The 16,872-nt window shown below is 29.7% G+C and overlaps 1 protein-coding gene and 1 non-coding gene across 2 annotated transcripts; one reads left to right on the top strand and one right to left on the bottom strand.

Annotated features, from left to right (window-relative positions):
• Positions 1–3,395: 3,395 nt before the first annotated feature.
• On the bottom strand, positions 3,396–4,779 carry LOC131171101 (amino acid permease 3-like). The gene is made up of 2 exons (XM_058130553.1): positions 4,435–4,779; positions 3,396–4,335 (listed from the first exon to the last, which is right to left on the bottom strand). Exons 1-2 carry the CDS (start codon positions 4,777–4,779, stop codon positions 3,682–3,684), a joined length of 999 nt encoding a protein of 332 aa, XP_057986536.1. The 3' UTR covers positions 3,396–3,681.
• Positions 4,780–10,854: 6,075 nt separating this feature from the next.
• On the top strand, positions 10,855–10,962 carry LOC131171632 (small nucleolar RNA R71). Its single transcript, XR_009142291.1, has one exon. It is a non-coding gene; the product is annotated as a small nucleolar RNA R71 (small nucleolar RNA).
• Positions 10,963–16,872: the final 5,910 nt, after the last annotated feature.

Genomic DNA, 16,872 nt, shown 5'->3' with positions numbered 1-16,872 from the left:
TAATATGTTTGGTCATAATTAAGGTGACATCATTTTTATTAGGAGTAAGCACCAAATTTTAAAATTCACTAATATTTTAGAAATTTTGTAATGATCTTATTAAAATTGAAATTTTAAATTTATCTTTTTATCTATTAAAATATTTTTTAAAGTTAAAAAAAGAAAATCTTATATTGAAAAAACCACATAAAACGAGAGACTCAATATAATATAGTGTTAGAGCCTTATTATCTATATTTAAATTCAAACTTTTTAAACAAAATAAATGTTTATTTTTTATAAAAAATATTTTATTAATTAAAAATAGAATAAAAAATACAAATTAACATATTATATGTTTACATAAAAGAAATTAATTAATCACTCATATAAAAAATAATATAAATAATTTGAAAATTTTAATCTTGTTGATAGATAGATTATGTAAATTGGCGAATGGACATTCCGTACACTCCACTCTTTGACTCTTAATTTTTTTATAAGTCTTAACAGATAAATTATAAATATAAATCTCATATTGAAAGAAATGTATGTATCTCATAAAATACTCTTTTTTAAAATACACAAAATATACTAATAACAAAAGTATATATTAAAAAAAAAAAAAAAAAGAGAACACCGTAAAAAAAAATTTAAAATCTATTAAAAATGACAGATCTAAAGATTTATTTAGTTAAAATTTATCAACAATAATAAATATAAAAAGATAAACATAAAATATATTCAAAAACGGATAAAAATATAAAAATAAAAAAAAAGGGAAGAGCTGTCACTAATAAATACACTCACTGATGTCTACTAAAGAACGTAATAATAAAAGGAAAGGGGAGAAGAATATATTACATATTAATAAAATTTAATACGTGTTAAAGTTAAAAAATTTCACACTCAAAATACACACAAGAAGGAATGCTTGATATATTATTTAGATCTCATTAAGCATAAACTTAATTAAATTTTAAGTTTATTTCTCATAATATAAATAAAATCATTGAGTGAGATAATATTAAATTTATTTACGGGACGCACGCCTGAATCTAATTAGAATAATTTTTAAAATAAAAAATTCCTAGTATCACATATTAATTTAGGCAGTAATCATGGGGCTAAGAGATGGTTACGACAAATATCTTATGCTTGTCTTAAAATATCGTTTGTTTTTCACATTGTTTTAAAATTTTATATATATATATATATATATATATATAAGTTTAGTTGATATTAGACCACATTTTACCGTTTATTATATTTTAATATTTTAAAATAAATAATATTATAATAATTTATTATTTTACCACATAAGACTATTTTATCATGTGAATTACAAAAATTAATATTATCTTCTTAAAATAAATTTTACATTTTATTAAAAGTCCTACTTACTAAATAATTTTTTTACTCCCAATCGTTGAAATAGTTTTGATAAATATTGTGAGTAATTAAATTCAACTAAATAAAAAAATAAATAATTTTTTAATTTTTTGATTATAAAATCAATCTTAAAAAAAATTAAGAGAATTCTGATTAAATGGAGATAAAATATAATTTTAAAATATAAAATTTTATATTACTGTAATTTTATATTAAAATTTAAAATAAATTATTTATAAAAAAAAATAATTATTATTTTAATTTCAAAATTTTAATTATATTAATAAAACAGTTGAGTTTACCGATTAACCGTAATCGCATTCCATTGGATAATGCTATATTACTGTTAGACTTTAGGGTCTTTTATGCAAACTTGATATAGTAATTATCAATATTTAATATCTCACTAGAAAGAAAAATTACATCTCATATTTGATTCCTATACAAATAATAAGTATTACACTCCTCATCTTCATAATATAAAGTGACAGTAAATACTGGAGGAGATAACAGATTTAATAAAAGATAAAAAGAAAAGATTTATTAATAACAACATATAAAAGGAAATATATTTAAAGAAATATAATATAAAAAAAAATCAACAGAGAATTGGGAGGGGAGTAATCATGATTTGAAGATTAATCATCACTAAATAAATTTACAAAATATTGAAAGAAATTTAATTAACAGAAAAATTAGAGGTCTCACGATTAAGTTGGAGGAACTTTACTAATGTAAATAATATTGGTGAGAGTAATTTTGCAGCAAATTGATTAGCAAATTATGCCATCACTATCGATTTGGCTTCACCATTTCCAAGATTATCTCTATAAATACTTAATTTTATTAAATAAAATATTAATAATAAACTATATATACAGGGCGGAGCTACCCTTTACCAAGGGGGCACTGCCTCCTTGAGTTTTTAAAATTTTTTAAAAGTATAATAGTAATATTTTAAACTATTAATATTTTTTTAATTATTATTATATAAATTTTATGGGGTATTAGGCCTAATAAAATTTTAATAAGTATTTTAAAATCTTTTTTAAGGTATAATATAATAGTAATTTCTCAAAAATTAATTGTTGTCTCAATATTTTAAAAACTTGGATGTGGTGGATATTTTTATAAAGTATTATTAAAATAAATTTGAAATTTTTGGAAAAAAGTAAATTAAATGTCACTTATAGATAAATTATAGTAATTTAAATGTTACGTATAGATAAATTTATATAAAAAAAAAATTGAACAACTTGAGAGTATTTCTCCATCATAATCGTGGGTGCGGTCCGATTCCAAATAAAAATAAAAATTGGACTGGCAATTCCAATTTTAAGGATTGAGAATTGAGAATGGAATAGAAGGTTTTTTTTTCTTTCAATTTTGAGTTAATCTGATTTGATTAAATTTGATATTCAAATTTTATTTTAAAATTTTTAAAAAATAAAAATTTAGTTTTTAACTCAAAGTCAAATTAATTAGGTAAAATTGATCTGATCTGATTCAGAACGGTTTTAATCACACTTAAATTTAATAGATTGTTCCAATCCAACCCAAAATCAGGGCAATGTCTACTCCATCATATTCAGGTACGTTTAGGCATTCTTTCTGTCAATTCATGCCATGTGAACAAATTAGAATTCCTGGAGAACACTTTCAGGTCCACTTTTACTTTATGTATATATATATATATATATATATTTCTTTTCTTTTGATGGAAAATAAATATATTTTTATTAAAATTAAAAAAAAAAAAAACCATTATTTATTTGATTAATTACACTTCAATGAAAAATAATTAATATCCATAATATGAGAGGATAGATTATTAAGCACACTTAGTTTGTATATACCCTCACTTTGATAATATGAATCTTATTTTTTTATAATTAAAAAAAATATTTTATTATATTTCTAAAAATATTATTTTTTAATATTTTTGATATATCTAATAATTTGGCCATATGATATGAGAGCTAATGCAGATGAAAAAATACTTTTCATTCTATAAAAGATAAATCTAATAAATGCTAATTTCAATTCAAAGTTTTCTTGAACGAGACTGGACCATGATCCACAGAGAAACTTTGCATGTGTATATACACACGTTTTACACTTGCAGCTTATTAAAGATTAAAAGAAAATTCCTAAAATTGCGACAGATAAAGAAACAAGTTTTTTCTTTTGAAACTCAACAGATCAAGAAACTAAATAGACTCCATCTTGAAATTTTACTTCTTGATTTGTATTCTCAATTAATTTCTCTTCATGATCCCTATGGATGAGTAAGAGCCGAATCTAACTGATTCAATAAGAGGTATTGAAGGGCTTGACAGACTTAAGATCAACAACAACTCCAGCAATGGAGCCAGCAGCAGCAGCTATGGTAATTATTAGGCAAGCAGCACTTAAGATTTGGAGGCAGAGCCATCTTGTGCTCCACTTTGGTATTTTCTTTTGTGCTATGTACATCTCAACTGGGAAGTAAACAGTTAATGGCCAAAATCCCAAAGCACCCAGGAGACCAACTACGTCATTGAAGAAAGGAAGGAGCATTGAAATCACAGTGGTCAAGATCACAAAACATGTCCTCCAAACCAACCTGAAGAGGTTGAGACTGTAGGAACGGGACCCAGGAATTGGGATTTTGATTCCTCTGCTAATGAATTCGCTATCTGGGAATCTTTGTGCTGCTGCTTTTTCAATGAAGGCAAAGAGGGGTTGGCAGTAGACTTGGTAAGCCCCAACAAGGTGGATTACTATGGCAACATTAGCAATGTCTAGTAGCCAATATGGGTTATAAAAGCCGAAGCCTGTAAGAAGATTTCCAGGGGACATGTCTCCAAAGGCAGCGTAGCCAAAGCAGCCGCAGAGCATGTAGAAAAGGGTTGTCACTGCAACACTTATTAGAGTTGCTTTCTTCATTGTCTTGGCCTCTGATGGTGGGGATCTGACTGTGTCCTGTCACAGAACAAGTCATACAGAAGTTAGCTTAACTTGCAAATTATAAAAGAAATGTGAAAAAGGGAAATTTTCAAAGTTTTTTGCTTGAAATTTTACCTGAATTTCAATGAGGATGACGGAGTATGAGTACGCAAAAGCAATTTCACCAAGTGCTTGGAAGCTTCTCCATATCTTCTGGGTTTGAGTTACGGTGCCAATGCTTATTCCAGTTAGGCCTCCCATGAATTTTCCATTGTCTGCAACTTTGGCAATGCCAAGTCCAATACCAATAGATGAATAAGTGAAAGACATAACAGCGGCAACAATGGAGAGCCACCATAGCTGATCAAAATCAGGAATTTGCGAGAAAATAATTTCTGTGATCCCAAAAGCAATCATGTAAGGATTGGCATTCATACGGCATGGATTTTTGCCTTCACTCTTGTGGAATGAGCAATGCATTAACTAAATGAGCAATGCATTAACTAAATGGAAGAAATCTATTTGCCTCCACATTTATAAATTCCTAAAAATGAGCAATGCATTAACTAAATAGAAGAAATCTATTTGTATGCAATGTGTACAATTTCTAAGTGATGTATAATGTGTATGTGAATGTGTTATGTATATGAATGTATGGATGTGTATGTAAAATATTTATAATATGTATATACGAATGGAATGGGATGAGATGTTCTTATACTCAAAATGTGAAAAATGTAGCAAAAATCAAAATGCACACCCCCAAACTCAAAATTGGACATTGTCCTCAATGTCTAAGGCAGTGCAGCATGAAAACTCAAAGCAAAGAGGAATAATCAGGAATAGTTAAATTTAAAAGCAAAAAGAAAGAGTTACCTAGTATAGAGTAGTGTTTTAGCATCTAAAATGTGAATTCAAAAGATGATGGTGATGCATAAGAAAGCTGCACAGGTTATGCATAAGAAAGCTGCACAGGTTATGCAGAATAAATACTTTGCAGAACAGGCGCATAAGGAGAGTGCATAAACTGTGCAGTATGGCATGAGTTGCATAAGGGACTGCACAAGCTATGCAGAACATTTGCATAAGGAGTTTCACAGCCTATGTAGTATATTGAAAAGCTGCAGCATAATAATATATCAAGGAAAAACTTATAAACACCAGCAGAAGTATGTAAATATATACAGTGTATTGGCAAGTATGCACAAAGGGCAGCAAAGGCAATGAGAAGCAATGAAAAACCAATGGAATAGCCATCCAATTGTATTTCAAGAAAATAGAATTCAAGACAGACTAAAATTGTTCCAGCACATCTAAAAGGAAAAGATGCTAGAAGTTGAACAGGAGCAAGATAAAAACTAATCTATTTCTATGGTCTTGCCCTTGTCCAAAGGTTCTGCTAGAGGACTGGATGGACCTAGCTAATGCTGAAGGGGTGGTTCTGGAGGAGGTGATGGACGTGGAGGTGGCATACCCAGAAAAGCCATGAGCTGTTTCATCATCTCTTTTAACTCTTTCTGCTTATCTCTGTTTTCCATAACAAGATCAAAGAGTTGATCATGATGATCCTTAAGGGTATCTAGACCAGATTCAAGCTTCCTATCTACAAAATATACATCATCACTAAGCCTCTCAACATAAGTGAATAAGGCTTTAGTGTTGAAGGGAGGAGGTGCTGTGGATGAAGAGGGTCCAGCTGCAGATAGTGTTGGCTGTGCAGATTCTGCTGGGGTGTCTTGTGCAGACTGAGTAGGTGGTGCAGGTTCAGCAGAATGTTATTGGACTGCTGGAGCAGGTTGTGCAGATGGTCCTGTATCTGCTACTGGTTGTGCAGTGTCAGATGGTGGCAAACTGAATCCAGTCTTGGATAATTAAGTAGCATTAAAATATAGAGTGTTTGAAAGTATTGGTAGAAGATGCTCTTCCGGATCAAAACCAAAATATTTAGCTATAACAGTTATGAGCCCACCCATGACTATATCACCTACAGATTTGGTAGCAATATGTAACACATGCTCACAGAAGAAGTAACTAGGAGATATTTTGACTTTGTGAAAAGCACACCATAGCATGAACAAGTCAGATTTTCCAACAGCACCAAAACTAGTCCCTCGGCTCGAGATAGTGCTAGTATTAAGCCTATGGATAAATCTAAGTGCTGGGTCTATTATTTGGGAGGTCTTGGATCTGCCAGCATAAAAACTCTGAGATTGGTTTGTGATATTTCTCCAAAACTAAACAGCATTCCAAACACCTTTATTTGCTACCTCTATGCCTGTATATGGTACCCTAAACAATCCATCAATAGCAAACCCAAAGATACTGTGAAATTGGTCTAATGATAGCTCTCTATTTTGCCCCAAGCCCCTAAATTTCATAGTTGGCTTGTAATCTATCTCATGCAATTTCATAGTAGCAGAAAATGAGGAAATAAATCCCAAAACTAGGGCTGGATAAACTAATTCTTGTTTATGTGCAAATTCCATCCAACCTAGTCCATCAAGATAGGCAACAACATTATCAAACAAACCAACAGATTGGAGAGCATCTGCAAAAATATACCTAGTGAGTTGCACTTTTCTGTCCTTTAGCCCCTTAAAAGTTGCCTTATGGGTTGCTTCAGGAAGAGGCCAAGGTAGTTTGGATACCTGTGTTGCTGCTGCTGAAGGTTGCTTCTTGCTAGAGGAGGGAGATTTGGCTTGTGGGGTAGAGGTAGAAACACCAACCCCTTGTCATGTGGAAGCTGAAGTTCTGGGGTTTTTGGGTGTAGGCTTTGAAAGTGGAGTAGCAGGTGGGTCTTTTCGTTTTGCGGGAGGTGGTGCAGAGGCCATGGGTCTGGTTGATTTAGATCGGATTCTCCTTTTATAGGTGGATGTAGGAGGAGGTGGAGAGGTTTGTTGTGGAGGAGAATCAGGATTGGGGGCTTGCATTGCTAGGGGCGTGACTTGGAGAGGAGAGCCTTGAGGGGAAGGGATTTCCATGGTGGTGGTCGACGATGGTGGGAATGGAGGAGGGAAGAAGAAAGTAAAAGAGATAAAGGGAAAGTTAGGGTATTGGTCGGCAAAAAGGTAGGGGGTGAGGGATTGGTGCCGAGAAAAATGAACAGGAGAGAGGTTGTGAACAGAAACGACGGGAAGTGAGAGGTGAGAAAGTGGGTAGTGCAAAAATTTTGATTTGCATAGGATGTGCGAATTTGTGCATAAGGGAAAAAATGGATGTGCATAAGTCATGCAGGTTCTTATGCAAGTTTCGGCAAGAATGGGGAGTTTGAAAAGTTAGTCGTACAAAAGTGCATAACTTATGCACTCTCTTATGCAAGTTTCGGCAAGAATGGGAATTCTAAAAAGTTGGTTGTGTAAATATGCATAATTTATGCACTCTCTTATGCAAGTTTCAACAGAAATGAAAATCTCAGAAAATTTGGTTATGCAATAGTGCATAAGCTGTGCATTTGGTTATGCGGAATTCGGTAGAAATGAAAATGCAGGATTTGAAGTTATGCAAGAGTGCATAAATTGTGCACACACTTATGCAAGTTTCCGCAAGAATGGAAAATTGGCAAAAATTGTGGCAGTGCAAGAAATGAAATGGTAAAAATTTGGTTATGCAGGATTGCATAAGTTATGCACTCTCTTATGCAGTTTTCGGCAAGAAATGAAATGGCAAAAATTGTGGTCCGAAAGCTGTATAAGTTATGCAGTTACTTATGCACATTTCAACAAGATTCATATTATAATAAAAAATGCTTTGCAAGTTTGAAAAATACATAAGAATGAAGAAATGTAATCCTTTGAAGCATAAATCATGAGGAATTATCATAAAAAACACATCAATATATGCAGAATTTATCACAATTACACCATACAAGCTTGTAGAAGTAAGTTCTGCATAAGAGACAATTGTGAATTATGCCATTTCAACTCAAACCTTACAAATTAACATTCTAGCACATTAAAACTCAGTAAAAATCTGCACAAAGTTGCACTTATCCATAAAAGAAAATAGGTTCTCCAAGTTATACCAATAAAATGAAGCATGTGCACATTGAATCACACAACCCAAATAAGTTCAAAACTACTAAAGTGACCCACTTACCATCATATTAACATGATAAGCACAAATACATAAAAGATACACACCCAACCTCAACAAAGAAGCAAATAGCATATGCTGCAGACCATTTTTGCTGAAAAAATTTTCTGCATAAGCCAAGAAGGGGTCCTGCACAGGAAGCAATGAAAATAAACCAATCTTGGGAGATTTATTGGATAAAATATCAGATTAAGAGTAACTTTCCAGCAGTGCAACAACCTTCATCCATTGAAATATATCTACAGAGAACAAAATTCAACAATATCAAAAATTGAATTTGGGGAGATTTAAGACAAAAACAAAAATAATGCAAATAAAAGTAAATCAACAAAAGCAAAATAAAGAACTTGGGGTGTCTCCCAAGAGCGATAATTTATAGTCATTAGCTTGACCCTTGTCATGTTTCATGGTGGCTGGAATTAGAATTTATTGCCTCTATTTCCAATAGGTGCTTCAATGAATCTATACTTCATTTTCTTTCCATCACATGAGAAGATCCTTTTTGCTTTGTCTAAAAATCTAACCATTTCTTTCTTGACAACCTTTGGTGCATCTTTTTCTTTAAGAGATGGTTGCTTTACTTCACTTTTCTCAACTTGCTCAACTTGAAAGATTGATGCCATAGGACAAGGTGGATTACTATTCAAATGTTGTGCAATGCAACCTCGTTTGGATTTTCATCATTGATACTCCCTTCATGGATAAGACAACTTTCAAGAGAAGCCTTCGGATAGTTCTTTCTAAAGTGCTCTTTTACGAACTCATCAACTATATCAATTCTCAAATAAGAGTCTACATCTGCATGTTGCTTCTTTTTATCATTGCCAATGTTGAAGACTAAATGATCCTCTCTGACTCTGAGAGTAAGCTTTTCGCCCTTAACATCAATTAATGCTCCTGTTGTAGCTAGAAAGGGCCTTCCCAAGATAATTGGGATATTGGAATCCTCTTCCATGTCCAAGATGACAAAGTCAACAGGTATATAGAACTTCCCAACCTTCAGAGGCACATTCTCCAAAATCTCTTCAGGATACTTAATTGATCTATCAGCTAACTGAAGAGAAATGTGAGTTGGCTTAAGATCTCCCATGTTGAGCTTCTCATAGATGGAGAGAGGCCTAAGGCTTACACTAGCCCCTAAATCACATAAAGTTTTTATAGAACATGATTCCCCAATGTGGCATGGAATTGAAAAACTCCCTGGATCCTTGAGCTTTGGAGGAAGTTTCCTTTGGAGGATAGCACTGCATTCCTCAGTTAAGGCTACAGTCTCATAATCTTCAAGTCTCCTCTTATTTGAGAGAATTTCTTTCAGAAACTTAGCATAATAAGGCATTTGGGAAAGAGCATCAATAAAAAGCACATATATATAGCTTCTTCAAAACCTCTAAGAACTTCCCAAATTGCTTATCAAGCTTGGCTTTTTAAAATCTCTGTGGAAAGGGAAGTTGTGGCTTGTAAGGCTCTGGAGGTATGTATTTCTCTTCTTTCTCTTCAACCTCCTCTTTACCTTTTCTTGCACTCTCTTTTTCACTCTCTTGTTTTTCATCTCCCTCAACATCTTTCTCATTTTCTCTCTTCTCAACTTTTTCACTCTTCTCATTATGCACTATTTTACCACTCCTCAGTGTGATGGCATGACACTGCTCCCTTGGATTTTCTATCTGACTAGGAAGTCTTCCCATTGATTTGGTACCTGAGGAGCTTACTTGGTGTGCAATTTGATTTTCCAACATTCTGTTATGTGTTTGCATCTGTTCTAGCCTTGCTTTCATCTCTCTCATCTCTTCATCATGCTTAGTTTGGTTAGCAAGAATCTGTTGTAATAAAGCTTCTATGGTGGAACTTTGCTCTTGCTGTTTTGGTGGAGGATTCATGTTTCTCTGCTGAAAATTAGGCAATGGTTGCCTATTTTGCTGATATGGAATTCCTTGTTGCTGTTGTGGTTGAAGATTCTGATTTGGGACTTGATTTTGCTGATTTCCCCATGAAAAGTTGGGATGATTCCTCCAAGCTGGATTATAAGTTTGAGAGTAAGGATTCCCCATTTGTTTGTTTCCATAATTACCAACATATGCAGCTTGCTCTCCATAGTCTACTCCACAGCTGGTAGTTCCTTCTGCATAAGCAACTTGTTGTGAACTTCCAGATGATGATGATGAACTAACCAACATACTTAAATCTTCCATCTTCTTAGCCAAAACATTTGTAAGTGCATCAAACTTTGCATTAATCATGTTGAATGGATCAAGGTCATACATTCCAGCAGCTTGCCTCTTTTGAGTTGGAGCTGGTCCTCTTGGACTACTCCAAAGATGAGTATTCTTTGTAATTTTCTCCAATAGCTCATAAGCTTCATCTTCATGCTTCATAATAAATTCTCCTCCTGTTTGAGCATCAATAATCCCTCTAATTGCAGGAGTAACATTGGTGTAAAAATTCTGGTTTATCATCCATTTTGGAATGGTATGATGTGGACATTGTCTCTCTAATTTCTTCCATCTCATCCATGATTCATAGAGAGTTTCATCTTTTCTTGGTCCGAAAGCTATCATTTGATTCCTCAATTCTTGAGTTTTTCCAGGTGGAAAATATTGTACAAGAAATGCATTAGTGTTTTGCTCCCAATTTGTAATAGAGTTGTGAGGTAAAGAATCAAGCCAATCCAATGCTCTATCCTTTAAAGAGAATGGGAATAGCTTCAATATTGCTGCATCATCAGATACTCCAGGTTATTTTTGCATATCACAAATCATAGCAAACTTCTCTAGATGTGTGTGTGGATTTTCTTAAGGATGTCCCCCAAATTGGGAATTTTAAATTATTTGAAGAACCCCAAAATCCATCTTGTAGCTATTTGCATCAATTCTTGGTCTTGCTATACTCTCTCTCAAATCATCAAAACGAGGAAATGCATGATCCATCATAATTCCCCTAGGCACATTAGCATTGACAACCTCTTCACCTTGGGCTACATTTTCATTGTTTCGATCATTTCCAGCATTATCGCCACCAATTCTAATTCTTTCATTAGTCATTTCTGCTTCAATTTCAGCTGCTCTCAAGGCTTCTTTCCTTTTTCTGGTTTCTTTCTTGTTAGCTCTATAAAATTTCTCAATTTCAGGATTAAACAATAAGGATGTGTCGCTTGTGCTTCTAGCTCTTCTCATAAAAGATTAAGAGTACCTAAAAAGAACAAACAAACACAAAAAAATGAAAGATAACAAAAGTAAAAAACTATAAACAACTAAAATAATAAAGAATTCAATCTTAAACAAACAACTCTCCGGCAATGGCGCCAAAAACTTGATGTGGCCCAACCGCAAGTGCACGGGTCGTACAAGTAATATAGAAAAGATATCGTTCCCACGAGGAGTTGTGTTAATGGTTGAATTTTTTATATAAAAATTTGACTAATTTGAACTATTTTTGAAATTAAAGCAATAAATTGATAGATATTAAAGTATGAAATCTATATGTGCAAAATTAATAATCTATTCAACAATGTAATGATTTAACTAAATTTGCATCAAATTAAAATAAGCAAATTGAAATATGGCAAGATTTGAAATGGCAAGTAATTAAATTCGATTAGAAATTAACAATGATAAAAGAGACGATTCCGGAGTTCAGGAGTTCATATTCAAGCTATTTTGGGATTTTTAAATTGGTTACCCAATCTTATGGAATTTGCGGGTTTTAAGGAGATTAATTTTTAAATCCTTTGAACACTCTTTCAAGTGAGACAAAGAGTGCTTTAATCAATCTAATCCTACTTTCGTGGAGTTAAAATTAATCAAGACCCTTTAAGTTCCTTAATTAATCTGTAAATCCTCTTAATCCTTAGTTTATTTCTAGATCTAAGTTAATTAAGTCCAATTTATTGATTATCTATCACAGGGTTTTCTCCTTTCGGTACTTCAACCATAGATTAAGAACAATACTTAATGGGATCCTACACTAAGCATGTCATTGAGTACACAAAAAATGAATAAAACTTCATTAAAACCACAAATATAGATTATCCAATCAAAATCCATAAAATATCTCAAATATTACATCCCAACTCCAGAATCTAATAAAAACTACTCACTATCCATAATATTTATAAGAAATTCTGAGTTAATATGAAAATAAATCTTAAATCTAAGCTAAGAACCAAGAAACCCAACACAAGAAAGATAGGAAATAGGCAAGAAAGGAAGAAAACTCCAAATCTGGTCTATAAATGGAGAGGTGACGTTTTTGCTCTCTGTTTTCTGACTGTTCCCCTGCTGCTGCTCTTTCGGGTTTTCCTTCCTTTCTAAAATGAGATAAGGGCCTATTTATATCTTTTTTTCTGACAAGTAGCCCTAAAATGGTGTGTTTGAGGTGTAGTTTTCATGAGGAAATCTTCTGCCAGCTCATTATGAAGACTCTATGAAACTGCATAAGTGGACTCCATAACTTATGCATGTGCTTATGCAGTTTTCGGCAGGTTTTGAGCCCTTTGTGTGAAGCTGCATAAGCAAGGAGTAAGTCTGCATAAGTCATGCAGTGACTTATGCAGATTTCGGCAGGAATAGAAAAATTGCTTATTCTCCCTGTGCAGAACTGCACAACTTATGCGGCAAGTTATGCGCAATTTGGCCACTGTATTCTTCAACTTTCCAGCTTTGTTTTTAATATATTTAGCTATAGGAATCACTAGTCATTGGCAAAATTTCTTTTTTAGTCCCTCAAAAATATTATTTTTCCTACAAAACAAAACAAAAATTACAATTTAATCCAAAAATTGATAATTATGAAAAACTATCTAGGTAACTAATAAATTTAGCTAAAAGTGACTAACAAATAAATAAAATAGCCATGAAATTAAACTTAAATGACTATATAAAATGCATGTATCAAAAATAAAGTTAATGTAGTTAAAGTAATAAATGTTGTTTAGTTTTTTCTTAAGAACATTTTCACTCATATTACTTCATTAAAAATTAAATAATTCATGTAACTAAACTATTATTGAAATTAATAAATTTTACATTTTCAATAGATATTAATAAGGGCATATTAGGATATTAATAAATAAATTATTATTTTAAAGAGGAAAGCAATCTATAATTTATGACATATAAAAAAAATAAACCTATTTTTATAAGACAGAGGGAATACATTAAATAATTAAAATAACTTTAATTTTATTTTTAATTTGAAACATTATATTTTTCATATTTTATTTTATTAATAAAATAATTTTTCTACCTTATTTTTTATTAAAACTTGAATTCGAAACTTGACGGTTGTTATAATTGATTGCATGGTTGTCTATTGGAGCCAAAAGAGTTTGTTTTTTATATTTCTTTTATCTGAGCTAGGCAAAGTAAAGGAAAGGCAAAGCGTAGTCGTTGATGGCATGGCGCCAGCAAGAGAAACATAACATAATAAACTTCAAAGGCATAAAAATGATTTCATATGCCTGATGATTTTAAGCATACTTGTGTGTATTGGATTAATCTTGTATTCTTGTGTTTTCACAAGGTGAAATTTTGAACTTTGATCCTGTATTTTCATTTTCTAATTTATCATATGAAAATTAATAACATGAATTATTAACAAAATATTATTTTTTATTAAATTTATGAAAATTTTTTATTAAAAAAAAAGAAGGGTTCAATATGTAGCAATTGAAAGATAGGAGATTCAACAAGAAAATCTGAATTTTATTTTTTGTCAATTCTTATGTTTGAAAATCTAATGACTGATTTTGAAATAAATCATTTACAAGAATTATATTTAATTTCTATTTTTTTTAAATAAACTTTTTTAAATTAAAAATAATTGAATCATTCATTTTAAACATAGAATTGATAAAAAAAAATAATTAAATTGAGTTTTAGTGAAATTTGAATTTTCAAAAAAATATATATGTAAAAAAATTATTTTATAAAAATTATAAATTATATAAAAATAATATAATTATATGAGAACTGAATTAAATTCATTTTTAAATGATTTTTGTTTTTTCAAATAAAGCACGTATGAGTTTAGGGCCGTTTAGCCTACCCATGTAGTCAAAATTTTAGAATTTCTTTGACTTCTTTATAGATGGGGATGAAGACATGTTATGGACTAACGGTAAGTAGTGGCCATTTGTTCTGCTTATGAGTTTGAAATTAGATCAGAATTCGATTGATTTAATTTGCATTTACAATTAAATTTAAATTAATTCGATTTAATGAATTTTAAATTGAATAAAAATTAAATAAAAATTATCCAAATTAATTTAATTTTGCATTTAAACATTAAATAAAAATTTTTTATCATATGAATAGATGCGCATTAAATTCTTATGGGTCCATTCAAAATTAAATGTGTATTATTTTTTGTTGTTTTTGGATTTATGAGTTTATATTTGAAATTTAAATTTTAAATTTTAAATATTACAATTGATTATCAAATTATTAGCCTAATCTTGTGAAAAACTTATATTTTTAATGTGGGTTGAATTGATTTTTTTTAATAGAAATGAAAAATATTTTTTCAATTAAAAATAAAGTAACAGATTATATTTTTGCATAAATAAAACTAATTATTCATAAAAAATAATATAAAAAATTTTAAAAATTCGATAATATTAATAGACCATATGAATTGGCTAATAGAGTGGTGCGTTCCACTCTTCAACTTCACGGTACCCATTAGATAACCTCCAAATTTAGATTTTTTTGTTAAAGAAAAAATATGTACCTCATAAAATATTCTTCTCTAAAAGAGAAAATATCTTAGGCTCTGTTTGTTTCATAGAAAAATATTTTTAGAGTATTAAGAAAATTAAATATTTTTATAGTCAAAGAGAAAATTAAGTTATTTAAAAAAAATAATTTTCTCTTTTTAAAAAAGAAAGTCATTTTTTATTTTTTAGAATTTAATAATTTTATTAAAATATGAAAATACTTTTACACATGTGATATAAACATGTATAATTAATTTAATATTACAATCAAACAAAAAAAATATTTTTATAAAAAATACTTTCTATATATAAATTATTTTTCACAAAATAAACAGAGCCTTAATAATAAAAATACATAATAATTTCACTAAAAAAAACACCAAAAAATTCGATAGGACAATGGTTAGTCTAGTTATTAAATGCCAACTTTAGGTCTAGGAGGTAATTAAGGAAGCGTTACATTTGTTTTATATTTTGATAATGAAATTAGGTATTATTTATGATATTTTATTAATTAAAACTAGAATAAAAAATGCAAATTAACATATTATATGTTTACATAAAAGAAATTAATTAATCACTCATATAAAAAATAATATAAATAATTTGAAAAATTTAATACTATTGATAGAGTATATAAATTGGCCAATGAGCGTTCTGTACTCTCCACTCTTTGACTCTTAATCCTTTTATAAGCCTTAATAAATAAATTATAAATATAAATCTCATATTAAAAGAAAGATATGTATCTCATGAAGTACTCTTTTTTAAAATGCACAAAATATACTAATAACAAAAGTATATATTAAATAAAAAAATAGAAAAGAGAACACCATAAAAAAAAGATTTAAAATCTATTAACAATGATAAATTTAAATATTCATTTAGTTAAAATTTATAAACAATAATAAATCTAAAAAGATAAAATTAAAATATATTCAAAATGGATATAGGTATAAAAATTATAAAAAAAAAAAGAAAGAGTTGTCACTAATGAATACACTCACCGATGACTACTAAAGAACGTAATAATAAGAGGAAAGGAGAGAAGAATATATTACATATTAATAAAATTTAATACGTGTTAAAGTTAAAAAATTTCACATTCAAAATACACACAAGAAGGAATGCTTAATATATTATTTATATCTCATTAAGCATAAATTTAATTAAATTTTAAGTTTATTTCTCATAATATAAATAAAATCATTGAGTGAGATAATATTAAATTTATTTACGGGACGCACGCCTGAATCTAATTAGAATAATTTTTTAAATAAAAAATTCCTTGTATCACATATTAATTTAGGCATTAATCATTGGGCTAAGAGATGGTTACGACAAATATCTTATGCTTGTCTTTAAATATCTTTTGTTTTTCATATTGTTTTAAAATTATATATATATATATATATATATATATAAAAGTTTAGTTGATATTAGACCACATTTTACCGTTTATTATATTTTATATTTTAAAATAAATAATATTATAATAATTTATTATTTTACCACATAAGACTATTTTATCATGTGAATTAAAAAAATTAATATTATCTTCTTAAAATAAATTTTACATTTTATTAAAAGTCCTACTTACTAAATAATTTTTTTTACACTCAATCGTTAAAATAGTTTTGATAAATATTGTAAGTAATTAAATTCAACTAAATAAAAAAAATCAATAATTTTTTTATTTATTGATTATAAAATCAATCTTAAAAAAAAATTAAGAGAATTCTGATTAAATGGAGATAAAATATAATTTT

Source organism: Hevea brasiliensis, chromosome 12, assembly GCF_030052815.1.
Source record: "Hevea brasiliensis isolate MT/VB/25A 57/8 chromosome 12, ASM3005281v1, whole genome shotgun sequence".
NCBI classification, from domain to species: domain Eukaryota; kingdom Viridiplantae; phylum Streptophyta; class Magnoliopsida; order Malpighiales; family Euphorbiaceae; genus Hevea; species Hevea brasiliensis.
The sequence above is the reverse complement of the archived record's forward strand: the minus strand, read 5'-3'. Positions and strand labels throughout refer to the sequence as shown.